This window comes from Micrasema longulum, unplaced genomic scaffold (assembly GCF_059751315.1).
Source record: "Micrasema longulum isolate JH-2025_06_02 unplaced genomic scaffold, ASM5975131v1 h1tg002037l, whole genome shotgun sequence".
Classification (NCBI taxonomy): Eukaryota; Metazoa; Arthropoda; class Insecta; order Trichoptera; family Brachycentridae; genus Micrasema; species Micrasema longulum.
In genome coordinates, this window is record NW_028279205.1 from 63976 (window position 1) to 86906 (window position 22931).

Sequence of the window (22931 nt, forward strand, 5' to 3'; positions counted from 1 at the left end):
TTAACCTTCCAAATTTAAATTTTGTAGGTAATAAAAAATTCTTATTCAAAATATACATAGGTACTTACTTTTTAAACTAATACGATTGGAAATGAAATGAGTACCTACATAAATACGGTAAAACGAAATCAAAGAGTTTTTTCTATTGATAAGGGCATTACATATTACCCGTGATGAGATTTTCAAAAATATAACGTTTTTGATAATTTAATGTTCATGTTTTTTTGTATTGATGTTTTTCATATATTTAATTTTACTATCCAATTAAACTAGCCAACGAAAAGTCATGTAAATACGACTTCCATTTTACTCTCCTAAGAATTTTTTCCTCATTTTGTAAGTTTTAGTTGTCACAAATAACCAGAAACTTGTTAACAAGGGAAGTAAGAATAATATGATCATATTAATTTTCAAACATGTATATTCCCGTCTCGGGAACTCTAGTATATTTTCGGTCAAAACAAAATGCCAATTATTTAACTCTTGTATAATGCCAGTACTCTTATATGCAAACGCGAATCCTAGCACCTTACTAAAACTACCAAACTTCTGAGTTTTGAGAGTAAGTGCTTAAGAAGAATATTAGGCATAAGATGGATCAAATTAATAATTGGCATTGAAGTCCGAGAACGAACGCTGCAGCCTTCTATAACAAACATTTCGAAGGTGCAGCAGTGGACCAAGGTTAGACACGTGCTGCGGATGTCTCAGGAGACCCTTTATCCAACTTACCACCTCTTTACACCCATGGGCTCCTGCCATCCTGGAAGACTATTGATTATTAAAAGATTAGAAGTAACATTTGGAATTTTTGAGCTTACTAAGTCATGGATCCATTCGTATCTTTCGGAGCAAACGAAATCAGTTAAAGTTGCAGATAATTTTTTTAATTATTTGCCCTTCTTCAATCTGGTATCCCACAAGGTTCTGTGCTTGGTCCTATGCTCTTCACACCAAAATTATTAATGAATTCAGGTTACTTTCTCACTGTTATCAACAAATCTATTTTTACTGCTCTACTCAAGATACAAAATTTTTAAAAAATCAGAATCTCAACGCATCCAAACAGTCAATAACTGGATGTCATAAAACAGACGCAAACTTAATCAACCTAAAACTGAGCTTCTATTGACAGCGACATCACCTTTAAGACCGATCTTAAATTTCAATCACAGGTTGTGAACTTACCCCTAGTATAAATGTTAAACTTCTGCATGTTCATTTATATTCAGATCTCTCTCTCTTCAATCTCAGGTCAGTAAAACGGTAAGTGCTGGTTTCTTCCATCTCCAACAAATTGAATCCGTACTGAGAAATATTCCCATAGACACTACAAAGCTCTTGTGAATGCTTATATCGTTTCGCATCTAATAAGTGTAAAACACCCTTTTAAATAAATATTTCATATCAACCATGCCGGAAATCGAACCCAGGACCTCTTGCATGGTAGGCAAACGCGCTGACCTTTACCATTAACATTAAATGTTATGTTATTAAGATATTTAATAACATTTAAGTTTACATATGCTGTCTCTTTAATGTTGAATATTAACTTCTTTTTTCCTTGTCTACAATAATTTGTTTAAACATTACCATTTTTTCTTACTGCCCACTCGGTTGTTGAATAACAAGCCCCCTTTTTTCAAGGATGCTTTCTTTTAGTTTAAATAATAATACTTTGAAATGAAAAGAAAAGAAAGATGCCTTTTCATTTCTTGAGAGTAAAAATATGTGGATCTAAATTAAATCAATAAGGAGTAAAGTAATTACGTTTATTTGAGAATACAAAAAAATCTTGCCGTTTTTAAGTAATACAGCAATTTGAACGTAAGATACAAATTCAATAGAAAGTTCTAGAAAATGTTTACTTATATCTATTTATATACAAATTGAGTTTTAGTTTTATGCATTGAATTCAGCCAGGACTGAATCCAGGTCTTCTTGAAGATTGACGGACATTTCCTTCTGTTTCATGACGTCATCCTTGAGCCTGTCGATATTGGCGATGATCAGATAATTTCCCTTCTTCAGGGCGTTCAGTGAGGACTCGTGCTTCTTGGCCCTGCTTGTGAGATTTTCTTTTTTCTTCTCCAAGGGTGCATCCTGAAATAAAATGTACAATTTACATTTAACATAACGACGTGGCTGTGTTTTTAACTCTTAAAAGACTGGTAAATAATCCCTTTGCACGCGTTGATGTAACATCGTGTTACCACTAGTAAAAGACGGAATATTCTAAAGTTCATACTTATGAAAAAAAAACTTGGAGACACGCTGTTTAATAATTCGTTTTCCATAATTTATGCAAATAAACATACAATTTAGCCCTGTTATTGCAAATTAAATGAAAATTCATAAATACACCGCTCATGTTACGTGCGTGCGTCCCCCATCACTGTCATCAACCGAATGAAGACTTAATCTGTTTTAGACGACACCCGCCACAGGACAGCGTCTCTGTCTTCCTTGTTATGAGTTCTATCTTTGTGCTCTCTCTTATACAGATGTGTTGCTGAATTAGCGGACATTCATTCTTCGCGTAGCAAGGATATATTTTTTTGTATTAACATCAGCATAGTTATACTAACTTTACTAATTTTACACTTGAAGATTACAAAAAATACGAGTTCATCATTTAAAAAAATAAAAGAGAAATATCCAGTCTTGTGTCCTATGTCGACTAGTGTGACATCACAGCCACACAAGAGTTCAAAAAAGATTTACAACAAAATCGGTTTAATGGAATCGGTTGCCAAGTGCATAACTAATTATTTTTTTATGTTCTCTCCTAAACAATAAAAAAATCCAACAATGTTTTGAGCGTGTCCAAATGTTTGCAGACAGGCTGGATTTCCTCCCTAGGGAGTTATTCAGATCTAAATTTGTTTCAACAGAGATGAAAAACATTTTTGAGAAGGGAATATGGAAGTCTAGGCATTTCCAGGGATTATGACCTGTCATTGGCCGGTTTAAGAGGTCACTTACACCCTGTGTAACATTCACCATTCTGCTCATGTTTGTACATCCACATTTCCTCAACTCTTCCATCTGTTGACTTTTGTAAAGTACAAAAGCCGAAACCTTTATCATGTGGGTTAGATTCGTCCGGCTGAACCAATTCACCTACTAGGCAACGCCTGAAAACAGTTTTCCAATTTTTGTACTTCCGAACATTCGTGAAAACCTAATATTAAAAGTCAAAATATTTACTTTTCGCAACGTATAATCCTGCTGCGCAATCACATATTTGGATTTCACCGGTGTAAATATGGAAAATAATTCAAAACTGCTATTTTTATTTATTAACAAATTATAACAGGGAATGAGAATACCTTAAAGAAGGGAATATGGAAGTCTAGGCATTTACAGGGCTTATGACCTGTCAATGGCTGGTTTGCCAGCTAGCCCTGTAAATGCCTAGACTTCCATATTCTCTTCTTTAAGGTATTCTCATTTCCTGTTGTAATTTGTCAATCTTAACGACTCCCAAGGGGGTAAAATCCAGTCTTTTGTCTACAAACATTTGGACAAACTCAAATATTGTATTTATTCATTATTTATCACGCTATTCATTGCATTTATCCGGCGGTTGGCAAGCCAAATGTCAAGAAAAGCAGTCGCCATAGTAATTCCAATTTAGCTTTCATTTTTTTGTATTAGATACTCCTTACTTTTTTGCAAATGCAATATATTGTATTATTTTTTGTAATAAATACCGATTTTTCACCTATGAACTGTCTTTATTTATGAGGAAAATAAAAAACAAACCGACACACGCGTTGATTTATGACTGCGATAACTTAAGCATGTTCATTATTGTTCATTGTGATAGCTCAAATGCTTAGCATGTTTTTAAGCACCTCGATAGTTATTTGTGATTGAGCTACTGGCATCATCCTAGTACTAGTACTAATACTAGGATCATGAAACACAGTGCATTCTTACCTCTTCTTCACTTTCGCTTTCAGTCTCGCTCTCTGTTTCTTCTTCGGACTCCGATTCAGTTTCCTCTTCCTCGCTGGCCTCTTCCGGAGACTTTTCTTTCTCCTCTTCTTCGTCTTCTTCTTCATCAGAGTTCTCAGCGTCCTCGTCTTCGTCCGTTTCCTTCATCAGGCTAGCCATCTTGTCCACCTCCTTTTTCAGCGCCTTGTACTTCTTGCGTTCGGCTCTGTAAATATACATTTTACCCATATAATTATATAAGTCCAGAAACCGCGTACGCACATAAAACTAAAGTTGACAAAACTTCTCATAAAGTACTTAGTAGTTTTACATTTTGCCCATGAGTTACTCTGTAGACGTCGTTTAGTACGCAATTGCCGTGTTGTGTCGTTTTTAAGTGTCAAAATACTGCTGGGATTAAATGGGAATAGGGTGGGATCTCATTTCAAGTGTAAGTAGTGAATTCACAAATAAAATAATTTAAGAATTCGATTATTTTACCGTCTGTCAGATTGTTAATTAAAACAAGGTGGACATTTTGTAAGTATTGCCAGGGTAGTCGAATTTTTTACCTAGCTTTCTATTAATAAGCCTTAGTATAATATTAAACTGTATTAATTTGACTTAATTACCAAATGATTTGTTTAATGTTTTTTTTATGTTTGCCTAATAAAAGTACCTGTTTTTTTTTTAAGTCAAATCAGTAACTTTTTTTTTGATAAAACATAACACAAAACTATTTTATATTTATGTTATGATAATATATTGTTCGCGGTTTGGCAATATTACCCTCAAGATGTATGCAAACTTGATTCTACGTCCCTTCTGTGATATATTATAATCAGATGATTTTATCATTAAAAAAAGGAAACTATATAAAAATTATGACCAGCTAAGATTTTTAATTTGGTTAGCGCAGCGTTTGCTGGTGCGCCTAAATATCATGTGCACATTTTATCTGAAACGTTATTTTTCTAATTGATTTCTCATAGCATCCGACCAGTTGTTAAATTCGTCAACTGAACTATAGTAGCGATCACACGAAGACAGGACAATATTGTCCTATCTCAGTACCGGACCTATTTAACAGAAATTTGGAGTACAGGACAGTGGAACGAGTCCTAGAAATAGACGAGCAGGCTATCTACGCAGAGCAGCTTGCTCACCACATGCCGCACACCTTATATGATGACAAGTCTGCTGGCGGCGCCCACATACACGAAAAATTGCTCGTTGCTTAACGAGAAAAGCTGCCCGAATGAGCTCTCTGTAATCTGATAGCCTTAGCATCTTTGTGATGAAAAAAGGTAATCCTGAAGTACAAAAGATGCACTTCATTGGATTTTAAAAAAAAGGGAAGTAAATTCTTCACTGATTTGGATTAAATTAATTGGACATTATCAATTCGCCGAAATGTTTACTAAACTTTTGAAATTCCTTGATTTTTTTTAAAAAGCCACCAGATGCGTTTATCCAACAGGACCTATGACAAGGCCACGGATAGTAGCGAGAAGCTTCGTTCGGTAAGACCACAGGATGTGTTTAGAAGAGTGATTAGGATATCCGCAGCAGCACGAAGCAGCTTTCGCTTTCCTTAAGTATAAGAAACGCACGTTTCCTTAAGTATATTTAGTTCCAATTAGTTCTCCGAACTTACTTGAGAGCTTTCTGTTGATTTTTGAGCTGGATCTTCAATGCCGCCCTTTCTTTGTGGGCCTTTTCCTTCTTGTCTTTGAAGTTCTTTATCTTATTTGTTATTAACTTCATCTCCCTCAGCGCTCTTCTCTTCTGTTTCTCCTCGTCATCTTCCTGCAAAAGAATTTATTTATTAAAATATAAATCAATCTTTTAAATTATGACTTGCTTAAACAATGCGTCTTTTGCCCATCCCCATTTAATTATTCCATATTTGGAAACTAATTGACAAGTATGTGCCATGATAAGATGATGAATTTGGAAAAACTTATAATTTATTACTATGGCTTTAGTGTTCCAGCCTCTTGCAATAATATCAGTAGTAAAAGAATGTACTTCGTTTTGATGAATATCTTAATTTGTTAATTAATAATATTGTTTTAAATGCTCTGTATTACTTATACTTTGTAACTAATATGTAAAAGGCACTAAGTGCCGTTTATTTCGATAAAATAAAATAAAATAGGTTATTTTTGACTGCTGTTCTTCTATTATACGAGCGTTGTGTATAAAATAAGGTTCTCAAATTTTTTACAGGTTTAAGGCATTTTTTATTTGAACTGAAAAATACATCATCAGAAAGCTTAATTTCTTAACTATTTTTCATTATAATCACCAGATTTTTCAACGCATTCAAAGAAGTCCGCCGCCAATCCGTGGAGGAATTTGGTGACCGTCCTGCTTGTTGAGTTTATGACTCGAGGGACCACAATAAATTCGGAAAATAATTGCGAGACCTTGAAAAAACTCAGAAGAGCCATCCAAAATCGCCGGAGAGAAAAACTGATGAAAGGCGTTAGACTGCACCACGACAATGCGCGCCCGCACGTCTCTCGCCAAACCAAGGATTTGATCGAAAATTTGGGTTGGGATCTCGTTGAACAGGCTCCCTACAGCCCTGCCCTTGCACCGAGTGACTTCCACTTGTTTCCAAAATTAAAGCAACACTTGGGTGGACAACGTTTCGAGACTGATGAAAGAGTGCAGGAAGCGGTCACCAAATTCCTCCACGGACTGGCGGCGGACTTCTTTGAAGCTGGATTCCAAAAGTGGATTAGTCGTCAGCAAAAATGCATTGAAAAATTTGGTGATTATAACGAAAAATAGTTAAGAAATTAAGCTTTCCGATGATGTATTTTTCAGTTCAAATAAAAAATGTCTTAAACCTGAAAAATTTTTGAGAATCTTATTTTTTACACAACCCTCGTATGTTTCTTAAATGTCTTACCCCTTCCTCTCCACTGGATTCTTCTTCATCTTCTTCTGGACTGGACTCTTGAATCGATGCCTGTTTCTGCGCGTGGCTTGGTCTTCTAGATCCTTGGTTTGAATTGGGATTGATGCCCTACAATTGCAAAATCATTTAAATTAGCTACAGTATAGAATAAATGTAGGTTTGGTCGGTCGTTGGTGATGGTAATAATTAATAATTCTTGGTTATTCAAAATGAATAGAAGTTTATCGAAATTAGTTAGAAAACGTACGAATTGATGAAGATAATTTAACACACATAGTTCAGAAGGTGCAAGAAATTCCAGGATCTGACGTGCATCAAGATAATACGTAAATTTCTTCCGAAGTTTCATTTTAATTCGCCATTGTATTTTTAATTTAACATTAAATTTTTGTTAGGATTTACAAAAATCATACATCGCATGCACACGGGTTAGTCAGATTACATACATTTGTTTATACATCAGCAAACAAAATGAAAATGAAGAGTGTGGGTCAATCAGGCAAGATTGGCTGGAGTGAGATGCTATGTGAGCGCCTGACCTGAGCGTTTTGACAAATCGCCCGAGCGCCCATTTCTTCAGCCTCTAATTTATATGAATCTGCGATGCAACTACAGGCGCGATCGTTTTTCGTTTTATACCAATCAGACAATTATGAAAAGGTTGAACATTTCCTCGGTTTGACAAAATGAAGGTCCTGGCGATGGTGGCTGAAATATTGTTCGGCAGAGAATAGTCTGTTTGGCTCTATACATGTTCAAAACAATACGGAATGTGGGACTTCAAACGTGCAAGTTGCAGGGAATATTCAAATAATCATATCATGGATTTTTCAATCGTGTGGGTTTTCAATTGTTCTTTAATTTACAGTGATTTGATGATCACTCTTCCCCTAACCTGACTTTGCATTTGTTTCTGGAAATCACTGTGTCTCTGAAGAAAGTATGATTGAGGTTCTTCTTCCTCTTCGTATACACCCTGGAAATGTTATTAGAAGCATTGTAAGCCATTGCACAAGCATTATTAAATTTGCAAAACAAGTTATCTCTGATATATCGTAGAAAATGTGTGCTTTAAATCTTAAAATTCAATATTCTTACGTAAGGATGTATATGTGTCAGTATTTGGTTAATTCTTAGTAAAAATTTTGTATTTTATTTGACCATAGACCACTTTTGCATTTGATTTTGCAGAATCTGACAATTGAACGTAGTTATGCAGAAACAGCCAGTCCACAATTTCGGAAAAATGAGATATTGATGTTATCGGGTGCAGTAAGGTCGATTCTATGTTCTGCTAAAAACAGCCAGACCGCTTTCATATAAAAAAAACTGTATTAATCACCTCCGGAAAAAGGTGTCGATCATAAAAACGGCATTTCTCAATTTGCAGAAAACGCCCACAAAACTAGAAAAATCTTATGGTACTTTAAAAATCTTTTAAACTGGTCAAATACACAATAAGATTCTTGTTTGTAATATAAAAAAAAAACTTATGTATTCATTGTTTATCGTTTGTTAAAGTCAAAAACATTCAAGATATTGTGTAGATTTTATAATTCACTCTTTTCACAAAATGGCTATTACCTCAGTTTCACTTTTCTATGGCTGGCTGCTTTCTGTATAACTACGTTCAATTGTAAATGACTTGCGTTCAGATGCCTAGTTTTCATACGTTGTTTATTTGGAAATATAATATAAATTATTTAATGCGTTTTATTTTAAAGTGACACGTGTTTCAATGCTCAAAAGCATCATCGACACGTTTTGAGTTTTTATATTTTTATTTAGCCAATACGCTTTTATCAAAACACGCATCAAACATTCATATTGGTAGCACAGCTGAGTTTTATTTACTAGACGTTACCTGGTGAAAAGTGTACGATGTAAAAATGTTAATATTATTTATTTTCGTTTTTTTTATATGAGGCGCGGTGTAATTTAAGAAATTTTAGTAGTAAGCTCTATGCAACAATTCTTTGACTTCGTATATTCACCTTCAATGCTTGTTCTAGTTTCTTTTCCAGTTCTGCATTTTTCCTCTTCATTTCTTCCAAATCTGATTGCGCTTCGTCTAGCTCCTCCGCTGCCCTGTGGTATTTCTTCTGCAGGTCATCTGCCACGGACTTGGTATCGGTAACCTCCCTCTTCAGACTGGTAACTAAAGTCTCGTCGTATGCGTCCACCACGGATATCACAGTTTTGGCTTGCTCTTGTTTTACATGGGCTCTTTCACTCTTCAGTTCTGCCTCCATATTTAATATCCTGGATTGCAGCCGTTTGTTCTCGCGCTGCATCGCCTCCTTGTTCCTAAAAACGACGACAGAAAAAAGACCCCTTATTATCACAGTAGAAATTTTTGAAACAAGCTTAAAACGAAGTATCCTGTGATTTCGGACAACGCAGATTATACCAATACATAAATTCGTGGGGTATTTACTACATCTAGGCTACTTCAAAATTAGCATTTGTGAGTTACCCACTAAATCACATATTTATATCTTCCTCCATGAATGCTACAAATAGGCAAGCCATGGTGGTTGCGAATTATGTGGGTATGCATTTGTCGATTATTGTTACACTTCAATATCTTTTACCCACAACAGCTGTTCACTTCCCACCTCCAGTATCCTTTGAAAACCCGCCACAGCAAGACCTCGTGTCGTGTATATTTTTTCGCCAAACGTGTGCCGCATCACCATTTGTTTCCACCAACCACCAGTGTTCAGCTCCAGATCGGGGGCCTGTCCTAGCGTTGGTGCCGCTCGCAATTGACCAGTTGGACCGAAATTCCATCAAGAACGAACCAGGTTAGTGGCTTCCATTCCTGATCCATTTCATTTGTTGGGGTTGTGACTGATTGACATTGCATACCGCATATCAAAGATATTCATTCACCATATATATTCATAAAAAATACAGTCCGCTATATCGTAGAAGCTCTAGGGCTTCGCCCCCGCTATTTCTCGCCCCGCACCCACGGGGGAATTCGTTTTCCCGCCACATGATTCATTAAAATCATGTGACGATTTGAATGCACGACTTGTCTATTTGTAACATTCATGGAGCAGGATAAAATATGTGTTTTGTAGTGGGTAACTCACAAATGTTAATTTTGAAGTAACCTAGCTGTAGTTATTACCCCAGCAATGAAAAGAATCGGGTAGATTAAACAAAATTGTACGTAAAAAAACTTAATTTGTTTCCAATTGATGGGGTCATATTTGCTTTAGTACACTATATTAATTTGCTACGAAGAATATCCTTAAAGGAAAAAGTTGCCCATAAACGTCGAATAAGCAAAATGTTGCTGTTTTTGGTATGATAAAATAATCGTTAGAAAATAGTTCATTTGATTTGATAGATCTCATAAATATAAATATTAAATATGGTTATTATTTAAAGTTTATGGTCTACTTGTTTTATCTACAATTTAGTTTTCACCTTAGTTCTAGAGCTAATAACTGCTTTGTTGATTGTAAATCATCTCTCACTTTGTCTATATCGTCCATTTCGTCAGCCTCTTCTTCTTCTACCGGTATGACTTCAGACTGAAAATAGTAATAATATTTATTTATAAAATGTTTCGCATATTCAGGTAAAATTGTCTTGTAAAGAAATTTTGATTTTTGGTGACGAATTGACGCAAAATATGTTTAAATAAACAAACGAAATCCTAAACTATTAGTCGTGCTGTCATTAACTGAGTTGCAAATTTTTCCAAAGCATGTTTAGAAACTGGTCAGGTTTTGTTTCACGAAAAGTTTCGTTTGTTTAAATATCTTTATTGTATTAAGCAGTTTTTTGTATATTGTATCCGTTTAAAATTGTCGTGTTTAGCTTTTGTTTTATCAGTACTGGCATTTAATATGATTATAAACAGGGGAGGGTGGGGCATGATAAGGCCTTTAAGGTAATACGTCGATAAAACGCGTTTCTTTTTATAAATCCTTTTAAAAAAAAATTTTTATTAACTTTGATCTTTAATCTAACAAACGTGTTACAAAAAAACTAAAAATAAGATAAAAAAACTAGTGAAATAAATCAATTAAAAACAGTCGTAATTATCCCGTCTTGCCCCACTAGTGGGGAAAGATGGGGTACCGCCTACTGCGGTTCGCAACTAGGACAGACAAGGACGGTGTCTTGTTTTTTTTCGTCTACTCCAGCGCATGAACAGTGTGCCCAGCTCTAGCACATTTGACACGCTATCCAGCCTTTATTTGACTCAACGTATGACCCTCTACAAAACAGGCACTCTGTATCATCTTTATCATTTATGGAAGAAGAGTAACGTCTTGATCGTTTCGATGGCTACTTCATTTTCATTAAAAACTGTATGTTTAGGACCCAAATGAACCTTCACCTTATCTATCCTGTTATTATTTTGCCTGGCCAACATAACTTTTCGCTCCAAAGTAGTTTGAGGAATTGAATAAAATCTTGCAGCTAGTTTATATCCTTTTCTCCCTTCTAAAATGTCTTCTATATCTCGATTCATGCATTACTTTGACCAACTCCCCCTCTTGGTCTTTCTAACGTAGTTTCGGACCATATTCTGCTTACACAAAGAAAATAAAAACTGTTACTACATTGTGTTCAAGCAATGAGGTAAGATGGGGTACCGATACCCTGTCTTGCCCCTTTTACTATGCTTGTTAACAACGCTTATTGTTTACGAAATACAATTTCTGGAAATAATTGATGAACTTGCTGTAATTGACAATACTTTGAGCTTGTAAAGCGACCATCAGCCAGTTAAAATCACGATATGCTTCCTTTTATGTCACAAGCAGGAAAACTCGATAAAATAACATAAAATTGGCAAAAAACACGTTTAGTATCGTTGCGTATCGGAGCGTGCACACATGTCCGTTGCAATTGCATCATTGGTGGGGGGTCTAAGGAGAGCATCAAACGGCGTAATGTGCTCGGAGCTACTCAGCAGATTTCGGCTTTTATCGCAGGGCCCCATCTTGCCCCACTACCCCATCATGCCCCACCCTCCCCTATGTATATAATAATATAACTTACTTCTTTGGCTCCTGCAATACTTTCTGCCAGGTTCGCCTGTGACATGGATTTTTGTAACTGCTCTTCCACAGTTAGTTGTCTCCTGAATTTCCTAAGTCCATCTAGATTTGGTTTACTTCTGTCGTTTGTCTTTACAGACTTAAGTTTAACTCCTGTATTAATCTGTTTGAGTAATTGATTGACCATATTTCCTTTTTCTGATTCGTAAACATACTGACCCTTGGCTTTGACCATGCTGGATTTTGATATAATAGGACTAGATCTGAAAGAAAAAATATTAATGATTAGTAGAAATTTATGGTCTTGGTGTACGGCTGCGAGACATGATGCCTATCCGAAATAGATAAGAAGACTCTAGAGGCGTTCGAGATGCGGTTCTATAGAAGAATTCTGGGAATTCCTTGGAGAGACTGCGTCACGAATAACGAGGTTCTTAGTAGAATCGTGAGAGGAAGTTCCTGCTTAAAACCATCTTCAAAAGACGCGCTAGATGGATTGGACATGTAGGGTCTCCTACATGAGGTTATAGAGGGGATGTCTGACGGGACGAATTTCAGGGGGCGCCTTCGCCGATTTTTGCGAAGATATAAGCTGCATGTCATATAGTATGAAAACCTAAAGAGGGCCGCACAGTACAGACCGAAGCGGCAGAGGAGATGCAAAGTTTTGCTGCAAACCAATCCATCTTGGAGAATTGAAACCAAAGAGAGAACTATATACTGTGAAATATACTATGAAATAATTCAATTACATGAATCTCACCCGCATAAATAAAGGTTTCAGCTCTTTAACTTCACAAACATCAACAGATAAAGGAATATAGAGGTTCAAATATGGGCAGAATGATGAATGTTACACAGTGTGTAGAGTGGCCTCTTAAACCAGCCATTGACAGGTAATAAGCCCTGTAGATGCTTTTTTATCTTGTTACATAGATTGTATTATATTTACTGCCACCATTTAATACAATATTGATGCTGTTCTAGGTTTGATTGCTGGCAGGGCGGACGTGAAATATTGATTTAAGTGTTTTGAACCGCAATATTCTACTGATTCTGAACTTGCATCTAAAGCGTAAGACTGATCACCTTGCCTTCATGTAACAGGTGATTCAACTACGCTGCGTTTGGTTTGCCAATGTAGTATCCTACGCATCACTGGATGCGGAAAGGGAAATGATATATTTCGAATTCTATCAGTAAAAACCACGAGGGTTAGCATTTATCTACCTGTCGTTGCAGTCTACGTGTTTCAACTTCCTTCCGGACTCCACCTCCTTCATCATGTCGCTCCAGTCAGGACGGCGCCTCGGTCTTGACTTGAGGGACTCTATTTTCTTTATTTTCTCTTGCGATGGAGGCGGTTTCTTGAATTCTGGTGGCGGGGGCATCTTTGGTGGCAGTGGGGGAGGCATCGGTGGTGGCACCGGTTTCAGTAAGCCTGAAATTAAATGTTCAACCAAGCTTAGTTCAATATTTTCCACAATTCGTGGGATTACATATAGTCAACAGGAACAGCGAAAATTTTAGAAAAAAACATCATTCTCTGACGTAATTTCTTTCGAATAAATGAAAACGATGAAACAAATAATACGCACACCCTGATCTATAGCTTGTTTGATATGCAACTTTACGGAAACACATTTTCAATCCTCTACTTAAGTTATAAGCAGGGTGACATAACCGTTATTTGGTTCTACTGATTAAATTAGAAGATGTGTGCATCGATTTTTCATCCCAATTTCGTCATGTTTTTATAAAAAAATGCATTATATAATACAATCAATCGAAAATCTCCCCAAACCAAAACTTAGAAAGAATTTTTCAGTATAATCCAGCTTGGAAATTCATAAATTTCAAGCAAATACAAACCTTTGAACAAATTTACTTCTTCTTCTTCGTCCATCTTGAGTGTTTTACGCTTTCAAAATAAAAATTTTAAATCAACACAAGACTTCTGTTATGTCATATTATTAGGATTTACCGCAAACACATTTCGAAACACTGATATTCTTTGTTATAATGTCATTCTCTTTCTTGGGTCAAGTTTTGCGTAGGTCCTTTTTCACTTGGACATTTATCGATCACTGTGCCAACAACTTGGCTTTCGTTTTTTTCCGTCGTCTACTCTCTGTCGGCTCGAACGGCGTCAGATCTTCCAAATTGCTAGGATTCCAACTCGGCTCTCGGCGATCTCGAGAATTTTCCAGGTCTGATAGCTGTCACTGGATCACTGGGTCAACTGCTCGGAGAGTACCGCCGATGTGCGGTCTTGTTGAGCTTTCGCCGCTCACTGTGTTTATTTTCGTACCACCGAAGCGTTCTTTTTCGCGAACTGACAATGGACGAGGTATTGAACGATCGCAGACGGGGAGTTTCATCTTCAAAGTCGGATTTAATTTTTTTCAAACATTCTACTATAAATGCCTAGCCATTCGAGAGGTTCAGATTTATCATCGTTTTGGGAAAATACGCACGATGTACGTATTATATTAGTACTTAACATTTGATTGAATGTCATATCGGGCCATGTGATTAAAGGTTCGATATTCATTCTGTGTTTGTTTAGCTGAACTGGCATCCATCTAGCACATTATTTATTTATTTTATTTTATTAACATAAACGGCAAATCTGCCTTTTACAAACAATCATAATACTTATATTTGGCTTAATATTTTTTTTTAAGAACATTTATAAAAAAATTATACAAGATTTTTTAAAAAAAATTAACCTAAAAATTATACAACATATTCAGTAGAAAGTTTAAACAATTCAAGTATAAATGTAAAGAACAAATGAAATAATAAAATATTTTAAAGTAATATAACAAGAAAATCATAATTACTGTTTATACAGCTGGGCAAAGTGAACAAAAAATTGTGTATTCTATGAAATGCATAAATAAATCAATATTATTACCATTCACCAGCTTTGAAAACGTTCAAAAGGTTTGTTCTATAGGAACAATACCCTACACTAAATATGTCAGATACGTGGGAATAACTATTGCCGAGGTCATGAAGTCTGCTTAATACGGCATTACAAGTATACACTGTCCGTGAATTGTTGCTACAAAACGGTGGCACCTCTCTAGTCATTCTTCCAGGCTTCCAAGTTGTATCATGAATCAAGAAATCACATCACGGTTCAGGAAATATATCGAAATCGAAATATCTCGTCTTTTGCTTGATGTAACATGACGTTACAGCATCGTCTCCAGAGAGATTTTTTTAGCACAGTCTTTAAAAGTTACTAAATGCACTAAACTATATTAAAAACATCTATGCGCGAGAAAATAGTCCTGCAGTTCTTTGTACATATATCTATCTGGAACTCTGATAGTTTAGAGAAAACTATTCTCATGGGAAGTGTCGAAGAGACAAGGCCGCGTGGACGTTAACCGACAAAAACGAGCGGCTTAATCATTGAATCAGAATTATCACTGACAAATGCCTACAGAAGAGCAGAATACCGTCCCAGATTGAGGGAGACTGTCCACAGATGAACCATGCCTGGAGTCAGGCGTAATCACCATACTCAGACACGAGGCACGGATTGAAGAGAGATACTAAATGTCAAAAATTAAGTACACTTATTTCATAATTAAGTGTGTCAGTTTTACAAACTCAGCAATAAAAAATCGACTATTCGCAACTACTTTTTAAAGCATCGCTGATCGATGTTAAACTCATGTTCACGTCATTATCGTTCAGATGGCTTACTGACGTTTTAAAATTATTTTATGGGCTATGAGGCTAATTTTCATCATTGTTCTTCCAAGTTCCTTATTTTTTCTCGAGATATTCCCGTCTAACACGCGGTCAGAAAATAGTTTTCATATTTACGTCTATTTCGAGTTCGACAAAAACACCGCTTATTTTTAGAGTACGCAGAATTCTTCATTGAACCTCACCGAGACAGTTTTCCGGCGGTCGTGCCCTATAGATACTCATCGTTAGCAAAGCGCCCGAACTCTTGGCTTGGAATTCGAAGAGAAAATATTGATGAATCATTAACTTCACAGACCGTCAATATGAGATGCCTCATCGCTTGCAACTATTGCCGAAAATCACAACTCAACTTGGCATGGGGCATAAATATTTGAAATCGATACAAGATGCAATCACCACAACACATATTGTAACGTAGAATCATCGCTTTAGTTGCAGCAATATTGCTAGAATTTACCAAAATCTTTATCGATATTATTTTATACAATGCGTTTAGTAACGACGGGCCATCGCATTATCATCATAACCTTTAAAATGATTGAATTGATATTTTACTATTGCTGTTATATCGTCCATAAGTACGTACGCTTCGGGTATATTTTTGACCAATCACCTAAAACTGCCAAGGCAAGATCAGTAATACCCCACGAGTGTCGAGATACATACAGACGATCATTAAGCGTACCGTTTAGGTGATTTCCAAAAGTCATGCGAAATTCATGTTCAAGCGAGCATTTTTCGCTTGAATTGGGATTTATTGGAGATTATAATCGCTTTGAAGTGAGCACTTTTTATTACAGAAGCCTATTTAAAATATAAATGAGAATTATTTTTAATGTTAATGACGTAAGGAACGCGGACTTATTATTTGCGGTCATTCCATTGGCTTGTTTCGATCATATGATGTCGATATGACAAGTAGGTAGAACATACCGAGGTAAGATACAGATAGTACAGAAGTTAAGTATACCGTCTCGATATATACAGATGAAGATAGCGTTCATAATCGAGGCACTGGTGCGTATCGCTTCGTTAGTCAAATACGTTTTTTATCTTAATTTTTTTAGGAGGGGTAGGGGTTTGCGAAAGGGATACTGTTAAGTAAATAACAGCATCTATCGATATTATTCCTAGCCGATTACCTTTCGTTCCCATCCTTCCTTTGACCCATCCTTATGGTACCTACCTAACATCAAGAAAGAAGATATTCAAAATTAGAAGTTTCGGTTTAGAACAAAAACAAAACAACATTTTTGACTTGACATAAAATCGGATAAATAGTGGTTAGAATCGTCGCGCGTCGAGGAAAACATTGTTATATTAAAGTTCATTTGTGATCCAGTGCCAGAAATTGAAGAACATTCAGGGTTGTGGTCCTGTGGCTAGTGGCTCGGACTCACGGACCAAAGGTCCGTGGTTCGAATCCCACTCTACCCCAACTCGATTCCATTTTCTAATAGTGAGTTATTTACAACTCGTTGAAAATGGCCCTCAAAATTAAATATTTGGGTAAATCATAAGAACGCAAATATTTCTTTTAAAAAAAAAATATATATATAAATTAAAGGTAGGTATCCACTCCATGTACCGATTCCTTTCTCAAATATTTCCCAATTCACAAAACTGAATGAAATTTCGATTTTCATTTACAGTCCGCCATTTCGTTAACAGATACTAGTCCGAGAAATTAAGGATTTACTCCATTTTGAGATAATAATTAATTTTTTAAATTACTTTTTGGAAAATTTTCATTATGACTTTTTTAAAGCTTACCGTTAGGAATGTTTCTCTGAAGTTTCGCGGTCTGGCCCTGAAAAACCGTGTATTTCAACTTAAAAATGATGAAAATGGGCTTCGGTGTTTTATTCACATATAAAATATCTTATTGCGATGATTCCTGCATTTTAAACTTCTAAACTGCAAAAACTGGACTCCCGTGATTTTTCCTCCAAGGTACAGATATTATACCTTGATAAGGAAGCTTGAGTAGCTTCGAAACCTACCGGTAATTAAATAAATATTCTGTGGTAAAAAAAAAAGTCTTTTCATTTTGCTACTTATTTTACGTACTTCTTAAACTTTCATTCTTCGTAAGCGTGTGTCCTTTGGGTATCTCATTGGCCAATGTGTTGTCAATTTTTTCCTTCACTTTCTCCATGAGGGGGTCCCTCCACTTCTTGACTCCTCCTTCATCTTTAGATGCTTGGCGCTGTAGCATCGGCGGTTTTCTGGCTGCCACGTCGTCTTTGGACGGAGCTTTGACTATTGGGGGCTTTTTTAGTGAGACTGTTTCCTTCGGCGCTACTTCTACTGCTTTCTTGAGTTTAGTCTCTGGTTCTGCTTTCTTTTCTTTGGAAGGTAATTCCTGAAACCACATTTAAAAATTATTTATAAAATTTGTTTTTTTTTTAAAGTGAGACATTTGGGGCAGAACTTTTTCGCAGATTTGTCAATATAAAACTGAATGAGTTTGTATATATCATTAAGTTTATGACTTGATTGCTACAAATAAGGCACACGGCGTAAAAAAGCCGTGATAAATAAAACAAAAACAGGAACGAAATTAATTTTACTTTGAAATCTCAGGAAAATACCATTTCTCGCTTTTTTAAAAATCAGCCATCGCCAAACCTAGACCGCACCTACGCCCCCCAATTTTCTCTGGGCCTTCGACCGCCCCCCTGAAGGCCTTGAGCGCCCGCAAGGGGGCGTTATCGCCTAATGAGAAAAACTGATCTTAACGAAAGATCGCTCACATATCTATCTGAAGATTCTTGTCATATAATGTGGTCAAATAAGCAAGTGGAAGTGCGAAGTTTGATAAAAAAATACACGGAATATTTGAATTTTGAATTCAAATACGTAATTTTAAGAGCCTATTTTTTTCCTAAATTGGAACACATGTTTATCATTTGTCAATTTGCGGCCATTTTAATTAGTTTCTGGTTAGTTTTTGACAGACAAACCGGTAATACGCGTTTTTGTGATCGGAATATTCTCTGTGAATGAATATTCATTCAAAACTATTTTTGGTAATTTTAATTATTTATTTTATTTTATTTTATTCCAGTAAAATGGCTTTATAGTACAGAGCCAATTCTACCATATAAACATGATACTAAAATAATATCAAATTCAAACATTTAAAAAATCGTATTCCTACATAAGTACATCCCTCTGTTGGTGAGAAGACCGGAGTTTGACGTTTGCAAAAAGAATGCCATATTTCAAAAAATATTTATTTTACGTTTTGGAATTCGACCATAAACAAGTACCTAGGTACCTACTTAAATTTAATATTTATATATTAACAATTTTTAGTTTTGGAATTTAATTACAAACAAGAATCTAGGTACCGCTTATCAATGAAAAGTCTTTTTCCAAGGTAATAGACGGCAAGCAAACGTTCGGGCAAGACAACGTCTGTCGGGTCCGCTAGTAATATATATAAAATGCTGCATTGTAAATTTTTATAATTAAAATGACTTACTTTGACTTTGGCTGTGACTCTTTCTGGGATACTATCATTATTTTTATCTGCAACGCCATTTTCAGCTTTGGGCTTTGTAGTTCCTTGTTTTTTCAAAGATGCTGTAAAATAAAAACAAAAAACATAAATCAAATTTATTGTACTGAATTTAAGTGTCATCAGTTAGGATTCAGAATCTTTTTCTTAACCCTTGTCTCACTACGCCAAAAACATCCGCGCGTTACGGTGATGTGAAGTCAATACACATGCTTTATATTATATCGCCACTATATAAGAAAACTTTTAACACCGCATCTTTTTCGCATTTAATGGTGCTCATTTGATACATTAAGATACGATGTCAGTTAAAACATTATGATTTCAACCCAGTAGCTCAATCACAAATAACTATCGACGTGCTTAAAAACATGCGCAGCATTTAAGCGATCACAATGAACAATAATGAACATGCTTAAGTTATCGCAGTCGTAAGGCAACGCGTGTGTAATCTCTAAGTCAACGCGTGTGTAATCTCTAAATCAACGCTCGTGTCGGTTTGTTTTTTGTTTTCCTCGTAAATAAATACAGTTCATTGGCGAAAAATCGGTGTTTACTATAAAAAATAATACAATATATTGCATTTGCAAAATAGTAAGGAGTATCTATTACAAAAAAGTGAAAATTAAATTACAATTACTATGGCGACTGCTTTTCTTGACATTTGGCTCGCCGACTGCCGGCTAAATGCAATAAATGGCATGATAAATAATAAATAAATAAATAAAAATAACAGTTTCGGAATATTTTCCATATTTACACCGGTGGAATTCAGATATGTGATTGCGCAGCAGGATTATACGTGGCGGAATGTAAATATTTTGACATTTAATATTAGGTGTTCACGGATGTTCCATTGTGATCGCAAATGCATCTTGTTGTTACCCGCCGTGTTATATGGGACTCGTTGCACATTATTCATTCAATATGTATCAATTAAATTTTTAATTAAACATTTTTGAATGTTTAAAAAGGGTGTGACACTTACTTTACTTTTTAAAAATACAATCAAAACATATCATTACTTATGAAAAATATTTTTAACAATGTTTGAGTATGTCCAAATGCTTGCAGACTGGCTGGATTTCTTCCCTAGGAAGTTATTCATGCTTAAATGTATTTCAACAGAGAGGGAAAACGTTTTTGAGAAGGGAATATGGAAGTCTAGGCATTTACAGTACTTATGGAATGTTCATGGTTTGTTTAAGTGGCCACTTTACACACTGTGTAACATTCACCATTCGGCTCATGTTTGAACTTCCACATTTCCTCAACTCTTCCATCTGTTGACTTTTGTGAAGTATAAGGGCTGAAACCTTTATCACGTGGGTGAGAAACATGGGCAGAATGGTGAATGTTAGACAGGGTGTAAAGTGGCCACTTAAACCAGCCAATGACAGGTCGTAAGCCCTGTAAATGCCTAGACTTCCATATTCCCTTCTCAAAAATGTTTTTCCTCTCTGTTGAAATAAATTTAAATATTTATTTTTACTTTCTTTATAGTCAAACCTCTTACCTATTTCTCTCTTATACACATTTCAAATACGAACGTAGCACACATTTCTTATATTATATATTATTAGATTAACAGTGGATTTTTTTAATTGGCTCTAGTATTGTCAATATATTTCAACTTATTTTATATTTAAATAGCTGTAAAAACTCCAAATAAATAAATTAATACGATAAACAACCGTGGTGAGAAATTGTTATCACGTCGCTTATTAACACGTCGATAGTTATTTGTGATTGAGCTACAGGTACTGTTTATTTATCAGTAAATGACTTTGAAATATGTGTTAAAAAAAACACCTTTTTAATTCATTCTTTTCATGTTGACTTTATCGGGAACATGCAGGTATCCAAATGCACTTTTGGCTGATTTGCATAGTGCAATTTTTGTGAAAAATCACCTTAAGGGCGCTTTACAATTTTATACGTAAACTTACATCTCAATTGAGCTAAAGTTACATATTGTATTTTCTGATTTAAATTGAGGGTATGATAAACGAAAGAATTGAGATTTCAGCTGGGATCTGAACTGACTGGAACTGTCAATGACTCGCAGGTTTAAAGGCAATTGGTTCCAGGCGAGCTGATCTCCGAACCTAGTGTTTGGGCAGCGCCGGATTTCAACAAGTTTTCCTCTGCCTGAACCAAATTAATGCTGACCTAAGAGTAGATTTTATTTGACATGTATTTTCCCTAATACATACAATGTCTGATATCTTGGCGAAACGAAGCGAAACGAAATATCGTGAAAAGATTTTAATTCTGTCCAACAAAGTTTGTATTTTATTCGCGCTGGGCTTTTTAACCAGTGCAAATCTCGAAGATGTGATAATCGCGAGGCGGAAAAATCCCATCATCGTTAGGTATTCTGAGATAAAAATGTTTCTTAATTTATAATATTAGACAGTTATGTCCTAATTTAATTTGACTTCAAAATATACTTATTTCTCTCTCATATTTTTAATAGGCTTTTAAGAAAAAAAGTGTCAACCTCAGAGCGATTAATAAGTTTAATCAATCGTAATTAACAACATTTGGAACAAATTTTTTAACACTTAATACATGTAAACGTATCGAAGGGTTCTAGACCCGTCGGTACAAACCGATGTACTCACATCAAACCTTGATGGTGGGTGGATCGGTAGTGTATCTTCGTAATCGGTCGAGAGAATTTTATCTTCAACTGTGACGTCATACTGAAGCTATGTCATTTTAGTGCGTATATATATGTATCGTGGCGTACGCTTCCCCTTGTTTTATATCGATGTACCTACACAAAACTTGAAAGTAAGGGGTCTGTAGTGTATCTTTGTAATCACCCGAGAGAATTTATCTTTCACTATACCGTCATGGTGAAGGCATGACGTCCTTATCTTCCCATCATAATCGAGGCCCAGGGGGGCGATTACAATCGGAATATACGGAAGCCATACCTTTACCATGGTGATATAGTTACATATGAAGTGACAAAAACCTTGTTAGTGCGATCAAATTTTTCTTCGATTGCGATCAGTTCTAATTTTAAATCATTTAGATGTGTCTTCTTTTTTATAATATAGGCCTATTCAAAATACGAAACAGAAATACGTCCTTTTTAGTTTGACATTAAACGCGGAGTAAAGTTTAGCGGTCAAGAAAGCACTGACATCACCACTTATAACGGTTAAGCTTTCAAAATTCAAGGTTGTTTCAACGCATTTGTCAAATCATTTGACGTCTGAGGTGACATAATACGCATGCGCCGCGAGGGCTTCCGAAATGTTGCCACTATGAAAAATGAATATTTTCATTATTTTTTTTCATCGGTATCCATATCTTCCCGAAAACACGTATCGACATGTCGGTAGAGCCGGCTTCGTAATACCAAGGTATAGTTAAGTTTTTCGTCTCGATACATACAAATGAAGATAGCTTTTATAATCAACTCCCTGCTGACGCCTCTTCCTCAAGAAATTAATTTTAAAAAACCCTCTCATGATCTAAGACCGATTGTACATTGAAAAAAAAGGCACTAATTGCGCTTATAAAAGGAGCATCACCTTTGACTGAAGCCAGTTGCTCCTCAACCTTGTTGAGGGACGCAGGCGGCTCCGTGTCCTGCGCGTTGGACGTCCGCTTCCGCAGGGTCCACGCCGGCGGGTCCTTGGCGGCGCCCGGGGCCCCCGCCTCGCGCACCCAGGGCGGGCGCAGCGTCTCGCGGCCCCCCGGCATCGCTGCCTACCTAAGGAGAAATAATACGTACAAGTTTATTAAAAGA

General features: G+C 35.9%; 1 protein-coding gene across 4 annotated transcripts; it reads right to left on the reverse strand.

Moving 5' to 3' along the window:
* Positions 1-1758: 1758 nt before the first annotated feature.
* LOC148273219 (uncharacterized) lies at positions 1759-22931 on the reverse strand. Of its 4 annotated transcripts, XM_088238997.1 has the most exons (12): positions 22714-22931; positions 19127-19227; positions 17707-18001; positions 13135-13345; positions 11906-12167; positions 10316-10422; positions 8869-9181; positions 7770-7850; positions 6866-6982; positions 5600-5751; positions 3946-4168; positions 1759-2103 (listed from the first exon to the last, which is right to left on the reverse strand). In XM_088238997.1, the coding sequence occupies exons 1-12, from the start codon at positions 22883-22885 to the stop codon at positions 1903-1905; spliced, it is 2235 nt and encodes a 744-aa protein (XP_088095123.1). In that variant the 5' UTR covers positions 22886-22931; the 3' UTR covers positions 1759-1902. The 4 variants fall into 4 exon arrangements, with proteins under 4 accessions (XP_088095123.1, XP_088095124.1, XP_088095125.1 ...); XM_088238998.1 differs by lacking the exon at positions 7770-7850 and having other exon boundaries at positions 22714-22930; XM_088238999.1 differs by lacking the exons at positions 17707-18001; positions 19127-19227; positions 22714-22931 and adding an exon at positions 13777-14256.

Coding starts and splice junctions, on each gene's coding strand:
- LOC148273219 (XM_088238997.1), bottom strand. CDS start 22,885: ATGCCGGGGGGCCGCGAGACGCTGCGCCCGCCCTGGGTGCGCGAGGCG. Junction 4,169..5,599: donor AATCAACAGAAAGCTCTCAA/GTAAGTTCGGAG, acceptor GTATATTTACAG/AGCCGAACGCAAGAAGTACA. Junction 2,104..3,945: donor AAAGCGAAAGTGAAGAAGAG/GTAAGAATGCAC, acceptor ATTTTATTTCAG/GATGCACCCTTGGAGAAGAA.